General features: G+C 45.3%; 1 protein-coding gene across 2 annotated transcripts in view; it reads right to left on the minus strand.

The window, feature by feature from the left end:
* LOC136579835 (uncharacterized) overlaps positions 1-5,429 on the minus strand; it is a 79,491-nt gene extending 74,062 nt beyond the window's left edge. The window contains exons 1-3 of one of the 2 annotated variants that reach the window (XM_066579899.1): positions 4,133-5,429; positions 3,621-3,774; positions 3,180-3,271 (exon numbers count right to left, since the gene is read on the minus strand). In XM_066579899.1, coding sequence (XP_066435996.1) covers positions 3,180-3,271; positions 3,621-3,774; positions 4,133-4,307 — 421 coding nt within the window. In that variant the 5' untranslated portion in view covers positions 4,308-5,429. Of the gene's footprint in view, positions 1-2,594; positions 3,272-3,620; positions 3,775-4,132 lie in introns of those variants that run through there. The other variant, XM_066579891.1, reaches the window with a different exon arrangement.
* Positions 5,430-14,261: the final 8,832 nt, after the last annotated feature.

The following is a 14,261-nucleotide window of genomic DNA, read 5'->3' on the forward strand; positions in this document are numbered from 1 at the left end:
TTACAAGGCTCAAACAGTGAACTAAAGTATTCTATCTTATTGTTCTTGTGGTTTTGGATGTGTCTAGTGTCCTGCCATCACAACCATCCAACCCCTGAGATCAACAGCAATTGTGGTGTCAATAAGGGCAAAAAAAGTTGGGAAAAAAATGCAATTTATTAAAAAATACTATATTGTATATTTGGCAGTATTTTGGAGCATACTATCATGGGCTATCATTCGTGGGCTTGTTACGTTTTTCTCCACTGAGTTCAATATGGAGAGTACAATACTGAAAACAAGTCAACAATGTAGTTTTCTAAATATTTTTTTAGAACTACTACTTTAAGATGAAAGTGATGCAAACCATGAGAATAATATCTGTGCTACATTCATATCTGCGACAGAGGATCTGTTCGAAGCTAGACAGACCACATCATAGTCAATGGGGTCTATTTGGTGCTGTCTGGGTCCAGAGTATGCCACATTCGGCACTTTTGGTTCTCTGTTGTTCAGCTCCAAGGAAGGAAATGAAGAAAGGAAACGAATAGTGCTAGTGTAAATGAAGCTTTATGGCCCCCTTTACAAGGGCCGAGAATCTCACAATTCTCATTTGCCCAATGGAAAGAGCTAGTGACGTCATCATCGGCTCGTCTGCTCTTGGCCAGCCTACTTGGACAGCACAAGAGTATTGTGAAGTTCTTAGGCATTTATCGTGCAGTGTTTCACATTCCTATGTGAAACACTGACTGATCAGTGTTTAAATGGCACGATAAGTTCTTGAGCCGGCACTAATTTTTATGCCGGCTGAAACTGAACAACAATTGAGAACCTCGCGATTCTCGCTACTTGTTCAGTCATTTGCCTGCATTTAGGCCTTATTCACACGGGCTACAAAATCGCACAACTTTGTAGCGCTACAAAAACGCATGCATATGAAGCCCATGGTTTCCAATGGGTTCTTTCAGGCTACAAAACATCTCTCATGCGAAAGAACCCATTGCAAACCATGGGCTTCACATACATTGATTTTTGTAGTGCTACAAAATTGCGTGATTTTGTAGCCCGTGTGAATAAGGCCTTAAACTGAACGATTATCATTCAGTTTTGTTCATTTGAAAAATGTTCTGAATGATAAACGGGGCCTTACCACTACACATCAATAAAGTCTTATGGCCTATTGAATAACTTGCAGTTGAGTCACAATGGAATCTTTTTGTTACATTGTGACTCAAGCCCTGAGGCAGCGTTCACACATTGCAGCCGCATTATAGTTATGGCAGTTCACCAGATGGGTCATTAAAAATTAAAGTGTTTTCATTTGTATTCACTTAAAACTCTGCCAAAATCTTTAATGGTTCAGTTTGCTAGTGCACTGCGGACAAAAAGCTAAAGCAACATGTGAATACTGCCTTTGTTGACCATTCAATTATCACCTATTCACTATTTGTCAGGGCCAATCAACTGGGAGCTCCATCAATCCATAGAACCTGAACCCTACTTCCCAATGCACACACCGAGCTAGTGCTTCCATTTCAAGCAATTGGTTAAGAGAATAGAACAAGAGTTATGTAAGATAATATAGAGATGATGACAGCAGACAGCATTCTGGACCTCATAGCATTATGTACAATAGTCAGTATCTCCCGATTATAAAATGGGTAATTACAGCCAGTAACAGATTGCATTCAGTTTTGCAAAACAAATGAAGACAAAACCCCCCTCTAGGTTTAGTAAACCAATGCACTGACCGAGAGGAGACAAAATTAATTAGAGGGTCACTGTCATTTCATTAAACTTATGGTGTGTCAGAGACATGGAGACCTCCACCAACTGCTAGAATGAAAGAGCACAATTGCTCTGCTCAGCACTATGCCTCTACAGCTCTCATAGGCTCTCTATTCGGTTTGATAAAAAGAATTTAAATATGTTCCGTGATTAACCCCATTAATGAGGTGACTGATTTTTCTTCTAAATTTTCTTTTCTCCACTTAAAAAAGAAACAAACAAAACTTTCATTTATCCATAAACAAAGCTATCCAAGGGCTTAGACCTCATGTTCACGGGACACGTGGATTCTGCAAGCTGATTTCCGCAGTGGATGCACAGCAAGTGATCGTGAAATAGATTTTTTAATGATTGCGGGAGATCGCAGATTCTTTGTTTTTTCTGCGTGGAGGCAGAGAGGATCATCCGCGTGGGGAGAAAAAAAAAACACAGTCCCCTGAAAAAGAAGCCAAACCCTGCCGAATAAGTTGTCCAACCCACTGGTCAACACCTAGGACCCATTTTACTTTGCTTTTCAGCACTGGAGAAAGCAGCATGGCTTTATTTGGAGCTAGTAGAAATGTGCTTCTTGTATGGCTGGTTTACAACACCTTTTTCGAGGACAAGCTATCCGAGGTGGAGGAGGTAGAGGGGAGCCCAAACACAAAAAGTGGAGGTTTTGGGTGCAAGTCATTTCCAAAAAAAACTATATTTAAACAGGTATAACAATATAAACTTTTTTACTATTTTTTTTTACATTTGTTTTTTAAAACTTTTTAAACTTGTGCAATGCCATTTTGAAAAGAAACAAACAACTTTTAAATTTTATAAAACTTTTAATCCTTTCTTATAAATTTTGAAACCGCAGCCCATCATCACTGCTGGGTGCTGAAAACTGCATGCTAGAGTGTCCTTGTAAGCTGGATGGCAGTTCGTCTATTTGCTCCACACTTTGACTATAGGGCTGCCAAAAAGCTCTGCCAAGCTGCACCTGGTGCTGGGCCATGCATGCCTTGGCTGTAATGACCAAAGGCGTGAATGCCTTGTGGCAGCCGTGGAGGCTGCTGTGTATGGTGCAGATGAAACTGCTCAATCGAGTAATGAAGTTCGTAGGGGTTATCTGGAGGGATGGTCATTTCAATTAAAAATGATATATAATGATATATATGTGTTCTTATGTGAAGTGTGTCCAACATACTTCGCAGTGCTGCAGTGACAAAATGGCCATATCCTGCGCAGCATATGCTGGGGTGTTTGCTGGCGAAGCACACAAAGAACCTCTTGACGTAATTCCTCCTGGCGGGTCAATGCTGTTGCTGCTGCAGCTTCTGCTGAAGTTGGCCTGCCCCTTTTTCTTTTCTTTGGACAAGAGGTTGATGGGGTTCTAGGCATGCTATTGGAAGCAGACTCTGCCCCTATACCCTCCGACGTACCTTCAGTAGGGAAGTCCACTGAAACTGTCAAGGATGTGTCTTCCACATCCTGCACCTCTGGTGTGGCCTCTTCTTGTAAGCTGTCACTGAACCTGTGAAAAAGAGATAAATCATTGGCAGTTGACCTCTTAGGCCTCTCACACAGGCGTTGCGGTAAACGCCCGGATTGTAATTGCAGTGCTTTGCTGCATTTTACTTTTTTTTTCAGGCGCAGCGATGCTGCGGCCAACGCCAGTATTTTGCACTCCTCATCATTGATGAGGAACACCTCCAAAAATATAACAGACACCGCTCGAAAAGCACAGCCTTGAAAACTATGGGAACGTTGTACCACGATTAGCGCAGTGCTAAAAGTGCCATGCTAATTGCGGTAAAAAGCACCTGTGTGAGGAGGGTCTTACTTTCAGCATGTGTCACGATTCTGTGCTATTTTGTACTTACGCCTGCATATCCATTGTCGGTGCCAGGTAAAGCAGCTGCGTACAGAACAAGTACTGTCCTTTTGTTTTTCTACCATCTCCACTTCTAGGGACTGCAGTGTATTCCTTCCTAAATTGGTCTCTTGCACTGTGCCATTTTTTCTTTATTTCATCCACTACAATAGAGCCATGTAGCAAAAATAAAGAGAAAATATAATTCTACAGGTATACAGCTATAAAACACATAACTTCAAAAAAGGATTGCAAACATGCATGCAAACATGCGCAAATGCAAATATGAATGCAAACATGTGAACACAAACGTATGCAAATATGCACGAACACAAACATGTATGCAAACATGCATGCAAACGTACAAACATGCAAACAAGAAGTCAGGAACACAAACATGCATGCAAATACGCGAACACAAACATGCATGAAAACATGCACGCACATACATTTATGCACACATGCCTACATTCACGCTGAAACGCATGCATGTATATTACATAAGGGGAAGAAAGTACTCACAGAGATGCTTTTTTTCTGTGACAGTGCCTTTAGTCCACTGGTCGCCATACTTCATGAGCCCCAACTCCTCCCAGGCAAGCTCCTTACGAATTCTATCCTTGAAGCTTTCATCGGCAGTATTCCAGATTACAGGGGAGTCCTGCATTAATGCCACTAACTTTCCCATGTCAAACATGGTTGCAAAATGGCTTCCGGAGCTCTTTGTCTTCACTAGACAGCCCCTTTCCCCACCTCCCAGCCTGATTCCCCCTACAAATCTGCAGTGAATCCGCAAATGTATTTATTATTCTGTGCAGAAAGTGTAGTAAAATACATTGAAGCGTGCGCGAAAAAACAATGCTCGTTCCGAAAAAGACGCAGCGTTCATGTTTTAAGCCATCCTCTTACACGCGCCGAAAATCTCACAATTCTTGATTGCACTTGGGCAGCCAGTTTAGACTGTACAATTCTAGTTGATATGCTGAACTTTCTTTGGCCTTATATACTATGTTACTTATCGTTCAGGGTTTTACATTCCTATGAATGATCAAGGTTTAAACAGTACGATAAGTGCCTGAACCGACGCGGATTTTTATGCCGGCTGAAAATGAATTACCAGCGAGGAGCACACGATTCTTGTTTGTCATTGGCTCGTGTTTAAACTAAATGATTGTCGCTGTTTCGTTAGCTCAAACGATTATCTGAACAATAATCATTCCATGTAAACGGGGCATTACTCACTAACCTTTGTTAGGATTTCTTAAATGTGCTCTGACATCATGGACCCTGCCTAGGTTTGCCACTTCTCTCACCAAAGGTGAAAAAAGAGGGGGTGGGGGTGCCGTTTTGAGTGTGGCTTACTGTAGTGGCTCAGAGTTAATGGATTCCCCTCCAGAATGTTCTGTCTCATGTCAATGTCTTGTTTATGTAATGCATCAGGTTATGTGTATTGGATGTTTACAGGACTGAAAGGGTTAATATCTGATATGTTCGGTCCTGTCTGGAAATTGTATCATTTGTGGGCACGTGATGATGTTCAATATATGTGTTTGCAAAGAGTCAATAGTCAGTCTACAAAGAGAGAGTCTTCCAGGAGAGAGTCGGTCGGTGAGTCTGAGACACTATAGAGAAGCTGTCAGGTGTGTAGAGTATGGAGGAGGCCGAGCGATTGCCTGATGCTCAGCCTGGGCCCATTTAACCCAGGGATCCTCTGTATCACTGCTGAGTACTGAAAGGAACTGCTTATTAGTGGGAAGAGAAGAAAGCAAGAGTGAGTGTTGTTGCCGGTGGGGAAAGTGATTGCCGGGAGTGAAAGGACCTGCAGATAACTTGGCCTATGAATTGCTCCAATACCCCATGAGCTTCACCATGAAATAATTCTGTATACCGTTGTACTGTTATATTATTTTAGTAAGAAGTTTAAGTAAATGGACAAGATCAACCGTTCCCAGTTTTGTTCTAAAATATACTCTTCTGGTGTTAGACTATTTTATTAATCTGCGAGATCCATTCTAGGAAAAGGAACGGTGGCGTCACGAGTGACAACTGGACTTAAGATCACTCCCATTTACTATCCTTGTGATCTCCCCCAGCAGTAACGAGGTCGGGTCGCAAGCTACCCTTAGAGAGGAGATGGTAGAGCCCCATGACAAGGTTAACATCTCTACCCTGCTCTCTCCTCGGACGCTGCACTTACCACCAAGTATGATTTTACTTTATATCAACACATAGTCCTCACTTACAGTTACCCTATATAAACACGTAACATATTGCAGCAGATAACCTGTACAGTATCTGCTCTATATATACACTGCACAATTCTTATAGGCAATGGTCTCCTAGTAAAAATACTGGCTTGGTGGCAACCATAACTCTCAGTTACTGTTTAACTATTCGTTCTACAGCACACACAGCATATCACTTTGCATAAACTGAAAAAAAACTGAGATCTTCTGACTACAAAACCCCCAAGCACTGCAGTCTATAAGGTTTTGTTGATCAAGACGCCCTAGAGTGTACAAAGCCTGATGAAAGCTGCTCTACTCATCACTACTCTTTCTGGAGTGCGTAGCCTGCTCTGCATTGAGAACTTGTGATCGATACTTACACAGCTTCTTGAGCCAAGCTCAGGGTCTGCCGCTGGAAGAGGTGACAGTACTGTTAATGGGATAAAGTGCAAGCTACACACCACAGAAACCTGGCTAAACCATGATGAATTCTAGGCAGTCAGCAAATCTCCTACAGCAAGCTGAGCTTTCCTCTTGCTGCAGTCCTCCTCTAGGACACCCATCAGCAGTAAAGGCTGGAGGAGCACAGATTTTCCTGCTTGCTCAAGCACTGCGGATGTAACTTCTCTGCAGTCTGCTGTTTGTCTTGTGTCTGGAACTGAACATGGCCACTGATGGGAAGATAAAACTGATGACTGCTAACACGGCAATGATCAATAGTTTCAGATCACAGGAAGCTGTTCAAATTGAAAACGTATTAAGTATTAGGATGAAGAACGAGAGTTACACGCGTTTTTTTAAACACACCTCAACAACCAAGACAATGATGGGGTGCGTTTGAACACGCTGTGACATGTTCAAAAACGCTGCAGTTTCAAGTGGCGTTTAATTGAATTGATGTGTGAGAGGGGCCTAAGGCACAGGACCAAAATATAAAGTCGAATATCATCCTTTATTACACAGTATCACAATAAAACAAACATAAGCAACATACATAAAAAGGAGCGAGTGTCCATACAACACATAGATACATAGGTACAAATATATCCAGTCTAGTAGTGTTCAAAATAAAATACATTTGTGCTTAAGGGCTAATGCCCACGGCCGGATTTCTGCCGCGTCGTACGTGGCAGAAACCCGCGGCATTGCCCCGGAGCTATTCCGCACAGTGAAATAAACAGTGGCATGTTCTAAATGCCGCGGGAATACGCGCGGCCGGTTTCCATTGTAGTCAATGGAAGCCATCCGTCACGCTATATTTCTGCTATAGCACAGAGGAAGTATGGCGTGAATACGTGGCCCCTCCCACCGCCGGCCGCGTCATCTGACATTGCCGGCACGTCATGCACAGTACTGCGCATGCGCACTGGCCCTCCATGCGGGACGCGTACGGAGGATCCAGAGTGATAAGTATGGGGGTTTGGGGAAGGGGGGCGCCGTGGCGGACTTCGCTGCGATATTCCGCTGGCGGAGTCCGTCACGGCAATGGGCATAAATAAAGATACCACCAATCTAGATTGCTCTACATGCCGCGCCTCAGCTACAGAACTACATGAAGTTCTATCTATGAGGAAATATAAAGTATTCAAAAAGCCTGGAGCACAATGGGCCAAAGCTTTTAAGAGATATCTGAATTTTGCAATATAATGAATCGGCTCTGGTCATGAAAAGGTTAACACGTGGTCGTGTATTTCAAGGCAATACTGCCCTACAGTAGTAGAACATATGCAACTATATACAAGATTAACACTACTAATGAAGATAATAACACAGTAACGTAAAAGCTCCAACCAATCCCTTCCTTTTTATCTTCAGATTAGCCTTAAGACGGAAGCATTTTTGTGTTCCTAAACCGTATGAATGCAAGGTCCTCTAGACAGAGGTGTCAGACGCCAGCTCCAAGACCCATCCATAATACATAAGCCTGTCAGTCTTCTCAGGAGACACATATGTGACTGCAGCCATATATGGAGCGCTTGTGAATTCTCTTCAGCCCACCGCTTGTTTGTGGGTTTTGTAAGGGGGTGGAGATGTGCGATCCTACGCTCAATAAGACAAGAGCTTTTTACTGAGCCATCATCACAGGGAGTGAAATGATTGTTTGCCTTATGAGGGAGATGAAAGTAATCCCGCCCCGTTGATGCACTATGGAAACTACGCTCATTCAAAACAGATGACTTCAATAGAACTCCATGCAAGGAGAAAGGAGAGGGAGCACAAATGTGTCATCCCACCCCACAACGGCTACACTGTACGCATGGGGGATGATGTCGTGTGTCAGGTGTGGGACACCTAAGACATGCACATCATCACAGCTAACGAGAAATGCTTCATTCAACGGCTTGTGTCACTATTAGGAGAATTGTGGTGATAACTGCAACAGAAGCAAATCATGTAGATTCAGCTGAAAGAGGCTGTGTATGGAAGACAGGGACTGAGGCACATGTATACATTGTAGCGCTCTAGGAGCACTGCGAAACAGAGCAGATACAAAGTGTTGTTTTACAGTCTAGCATTAGTAACGTGTAGCATGTACAGTTATTTCCCTTTGGTTTCGATGTGCTGTCTAGTGTTGGGCACACAGAGCCAGAAGAACCCCGTTTCAGGCCGGGCTCACACAACCGGGTCTGATTCTGGCGGGTGACCTTGCGTAGGCAATTAATTGTATTGCACATGACCGCGGAGGCTTGCAGGTGGTCACGCGCAGTAGAGGTTTTTTTTTCTTTTGCTTGTATTCGACTCCGATCTCTCATTTACCCCCTACATCCAATCTCTCGCCCGAACCTGTCAGCTGCACCTCAAGAACATCGCAAGAATCCGCTCTTTTCTCACCGTAGACACGCTGAAAACACTTGTTGTTGCCCTCATCCACTCACGACTCGATTATTGCAACTCGTTGCTGATTGGCCTCCCCTGCACCAGACTCTACCCTCTCCAATCTATCCTGAATGCCGCAGCCCGGCTGATATTCCTGTCCAGCCGCTACTCGGACGCCTCTGCCCTGTGCCAGTCACTGCACTGGCTGCCCGTTAAATACAGAATTCAATTCAAACTTACTACCCTAATCCACAAAGCCCTCCACAGTGCAGCGCCCCCCTATATTGCCTCCCTCATCTCAATCCATCACCCAGCCTGGGCTCTCCGCTCGGCAAACTAAACTAGACTGCACACCCCTCTAATTCGAACTTCTCATTCCCGCCTCCAAGACTTCTCCAGAGCAGCACCAGCCCTCTGGAACGCATTACCAAAGGATACCCGGGCAATCCAGGACTCGAAAAACTTCAGGCGTGCTCTAAAAACGCACCTTTTCAGGGAGGCATACCGCATACCCTAAACCGACTCCTCTGTATGCCACCTGATAACATGCTCCCTGACCTATTGACTGCAATCCCTGCTAGCTGTCATAAACCGCTCCTGCAGTCATATTGTTTCTGCCGTCACACGGCTAAATGTCTGACCATTGTCTGTGTATAGAATCCCTCACTCTCCACCCCGCCATACCGTGCACATCTCCAGCCCTTTACCTTCTGTATCCCCCCATTACTTGTAGTATGTAAGCTCGTTGGAGCAGGACCCTTCCCTATTGTTTCCACCAACTGATTACGATTGTAACCGTGGTTCTGTAATTTTTTGTACTTTTGTCTTTCTGTATTCCCCCTGTCTATGTAAGCGCTGCGGAATATGTTGGCGCTATACAAATACAGATTATTATTATTATTATTTCCCGTGCCTTTGCTTAGCGATGATGTGGGTACCCCCAGCTCATACGCAATGCTACTTGCATATGGGCTGCGGGTCAGGCGCCTCCATTGACATCAATGGAGGCCCTCTGTACGGATTCCGTGGTAAAATAGAGCATGCTGCGATTTTTCTTTTTTCTACTCCCAGAATATGCAATTGGTGTCCGTGAGTAAATTCGAAGATACATGGCTTTTAATCCCCGCACAATTCAAATCCAGTCGCGTGAGACCGCTCTCAGGCCAGACTTTGCTAAAAAAAAATCCATTCAGCATGAACCCGAACCCAGCTTCTAGTAAAGCTCTACCTGAAACAGGGTTTTACTGATTCAGTTTGCTCAACACTAGTCCTGAACACTGGTGTATAACACTAAGGACCATGAAATCCCTGTATTACAGCTTCAGTGTGCTATATAGGGCTTTTATGGTTTTTAGACTGTTATACACCAGTTTTATGGTCTTTGGTGAACCTCCGATTCAGTCTGAACTAAAAAGGACTGAGCTGAACACTTTGGAAAAAAAGTTTGGCAAACTGGCCAACCCAAACTTCTCAAACGTTCGCACATCACTAGTGCAATCTAACCTTGTCTGATGCACTATTAAACAGAGAGTAGTAGATCAATGTAACCAGGGTTCACATAAACACCACACAAATAAGAGTACAAATAACACACAGAGTTAACCCCTTAGTGATCACCCTATAGTGTTTTTACATCCTGGATTGCTGGGCTTTAATCCCCAGGGACGTAAAAATGTGCTCCCTGCGGGGATTAAAACCCTGCAAGCGGTGGATGTGACAGCTCCCAGAGGTAGCCGACAACCTGGAGCGGTCATCCTGGACTGCAGGTTCCCCCCTGGTCACATGATTGCCGGCATTTACTGAATGCCGGCGAACATATGAAAGTCAATGAAAAGTAAATAAAAGTTAAAGATTCAGCTGCCCTGATGGATCGGATCCATCAGGGCAGCTGAAAGTACTCACCCTCGTCCTCCACGATGTCCCGTAACGTTCTGGCCTCCCGGTTCCGACGGCGCCTTCTGCACACGCGTACCAGATGTCATGAGGTTCCTGGTCACGTGATCGCTGTTATCCATTGGATAACAGCGATCATGTAAAGTAAAAAAATAAAGTTTAAAAAAGAAAAAAAGTTTATTGTATCTAATAAACTAGTACAGCCCATGGAAAGACAATCAGTGATGGGGCATGGGTGCCCAGGACTCACTGATAGATGTTTGGAGTTAAGATTATCCCAGTTGGTCTTATCCCACCGAGGAGCTACTGTAGCACAAACTGCTGAAAAAGTTACTACTGGCTATGATAGAAAGCCCACTGCAGCCCAGCTTACAACATATAGGGCTGATCACTGATCAGAGCCTGATCAGAGCCCTATCCACCACTGAAACCACCTACAATGGGCATGTGAGCTTCAGAGCCAGACCACGGAGCAATGAAGATGGCCTAGTTTAATGAATCATGTATTCGCTTACACTATGTAAATGGCTTAGTGTGTGTCGCTTACCTGGGGAACAGATGGCATAATGATGTACCATGGAAGGAACGCCAGCCTGCAGAGGCAGTGTGATACTCTGGGCAACGTTTTGCTGGGAAACCTTGGAGTCCTTTAACCCCTTCACGCCCCAGGTCATACATTTACATCATTACACAGCATTTGCCACCCGCACGCAACAATTGCCATCAGCATGGATGATGAGCACGGCTGTTGACCCTTTAAATACGGTTGTCAATTCTGACAGCAACATTTAAATGCCCAGCTCCATATTCGGCATTGTGATGCCTTCCATCCCACTGTCAGCTCCTCATTGCGGTCATCACCAGAAGTGTAATAGAAGACATCACTACTACTGATTTCAGTAGGAGGAAAGCCTTTCTATTTGGCTTTGTACACACGAGCGTGGTTTTAGTGCATTATAGGCGCATGAAAAGATTGATCTAATGGATCCAATGGTTTCCCATAGAAACGTTCAGATGAAGGAATTTTAGATGCGCAAAATTCCTCAACAAATACGCAACATTTCGGCAACGTGTGAACGCAGCCTTAGGCGGTTTTCACCGCGATTAGAGCAGCATCCCAAGCACCGTGCTAATCGCAGTACAACGCTCCGATTGATTTCAATGGAGCCTTGTAGACCTGTGCTCAAATGCAACATTTCTAACGCTGCCATTTTTAAACACGGTCTGTTCTATTTTTGAGCGCTGTCTGTTCTATTTTTGCACGTTTTAGCGCTTTTTAATGCTCCTCATCACCCATCACAATGATGGGGTGCCCTAAAAAGTGCTGTCAAACATTATGACATGCGTTCAGAAGCGCAGCTCAAGATCAAGGTAAAAAGTCCTGCGATTTTGAGAGGCATGTGTGAGAGTGGCCTCAAGGTAAGGGTGGACACCCACTGGCGTTTTTATTTCTTGCGATGCGAGAGGGAGTGAAAACACTCGCCTTGCAGCGCAAGAAAAACGCTGCAATGTCGCCAGTGTTTTCAATGGGGCCAGCGGCAGCAGCGCTAGCCCCATTGAAAACATATAGGAGTATACCACAGACTTCTGCCACAGCTGTGGCAGAAGTGCAGAATGCTATCCTATTGCTTTCAATTTGTTCGGCGCTGCTGCTGGCCCCATTGAAGGCAGTGGTTTGTGGCAACCTCTGCAGTATGATTTTCGGGGAAGGGCTTAAAATATAAGCCCTTCCCCGAAAATCATCATGAACTGGTTAAAAAAAATAAAAATTTACTCACCACTCAGACGCGTCCTCTGGCTGGCTCCCCGACACTGCTGTCCAGCACTTTCAGTAGACGGGGATTTAAAAATCCCCGCCTCCTAAAAGGGCTGTGCTGATTGGCTGAGCACTCAGCCAATTAGAGGCAGTGCATAACTATTTATCAAGCGCTGCCTGTAATTGGCTGAGCGCTCAGCCAATCAGCACAGCCCTTTCAAGAGGTGGGAATTTTTAAATCCCCGCCTGCTGAAGGTGCTCGACAGCAGTGCCGGTGAGCCAGCCGGAGGACACGTCTGAGCGGCGGAGAGGTGAGTAGTTTTTTTTCTTTTTTTAACCAGTTGATGATTTTCGGGGAAGGGCTTATATTTCAAGCCCTTCCCCGAAAATCATACTGTGGGGGTTGCCACAAACCACTGCTTCCAATGGGGCCGCCCGGCATTGAAAGTAATGGGACAGCATGGTAGACTTTTGCCACAGCTGTGGCAGAGGATTCCTTCATTCCCGTGGGGCTGAAGAAAACTCCTGTCACAGCTGTGACAGCTGCGGCAGAAGTCCGTGAGATTCACCCTATATTTTCAATGGGGCTAGCGCTGCTGCCGCTGGCCCCATTGAAAGCACTGAGCGATATCGCAGATTTCTTCTCTGCAATGCACAGCTCTGCTGAAACATCGCAAACGAGTATGAAACCATTAAAAAAATGGTTTCATATTCATCGCTGTCGCATCGCAGAGGAAAAAAAAAAAAAAAAATACCAAGTGGGTGTCCACCCTTACTTCACACAGGCGAGTGTAATGTAGGGCTGTGGATCACGACCCCGATATTGCGCTTGCCAACATGCAATTTTCCTGCAGATGCGAGGCGTTTTCATATCAAGACCGCTTTGCATCACTTCGGGGAAGTAGTGATTCTCCGGAGTGGCTGAGAGCTGCAGCGTTGGATCGCAGAGTGCCTCCCATTGTTTTCAATGGGGAGACCTTGCATCGCACTGCATGCACCTAGCAAGTGGTGCGATGCTGCTGCCGGCCCCATTGGAAACAATGCGAGGGCACACCCAAAGATAATACATGCCGCAATGTTTCCTGCATTGCGGTGCCATGTAATGTAGAAAAGCATTGCTTACGTGTGTGACCCATTCAAAAGAATGGGCTTTATATTAGTGCGTGATTTTCTCGGCCGTGTAAAAGCGGCCTTAAGCCCCCATGCCTACAGCCGGGTCGGACTCCGACTGTGAAATCTCCCAGCGGAATCAAACCCCCTATACTCACCTGTCCAGTGTCTTGCGAGTCCACGCAGTGTGGGGCACGGCGCACCAGCGCTGGGCTATGACGTGGATTCCCGCAATACTCCCCAGTGTTCACTGTGCGGAATATCGCGGGACAGACGGCTTCCATTGACTGCAATGGGAGCCGTCCGTGGGATTTTTCTCTCCCATGAGCAGAAAAATCATAATCATCCACATGTGCAGAGAGATTTACTTTTTTTAATAAACCCACATTTAAAAAAAAATCTAATAATGTGGCGTCCTCTACGGGATCCCATTACGGTTTTCCCTGTTCTTTGGGAACATTCAGTCCAAGATGCGGTACTATACATGGAGGAAGGGAGCAGCAATAGAATCCTGCATTGTGCAGCAGACTACAAGCTAACAGACTACTCCCTGAGCACGAAGCCCCCATCCTGCACGCCCTGTGCCACGCTGTGGGCACTGGGCTGCTGCAGGTGAAATGTGCAAGCTGGCAGTCTCCTTGGCAATAACACGTCCCTGGTAGCAGCGGGTCCTCAGGGAAGCTCCAGCCGGTGCTGTAAGGGTTAAGCCCCCGCACTGTGCGGTAGTACTAGCAGTCTGCCGGGAGCGGCGTGACTCACTGGCATCCTGGTAAACAAGCAGGGAGCCTCCCGGCACATTTGTTTACAGCCTGCAATGTCTGACGGCGCAGCTACTGCAGCGGCGTGA

The sequence above is a fragment of the Eleutherodactylus coqui genome, chromosome 1 (assembly GCF_035609145.1).
Source record: "Eleutherodactylus coqui strain aEleCoq1 chromosome 1, aEleCoq1.hap1, whole genome shotgun sequence".
NCBI lineage: Eukaryota > Metazoa > Chordata > Amphibia > Anura > Eleutherodactylidae > Eleutherodactylus > Eleutherodactylus coqui.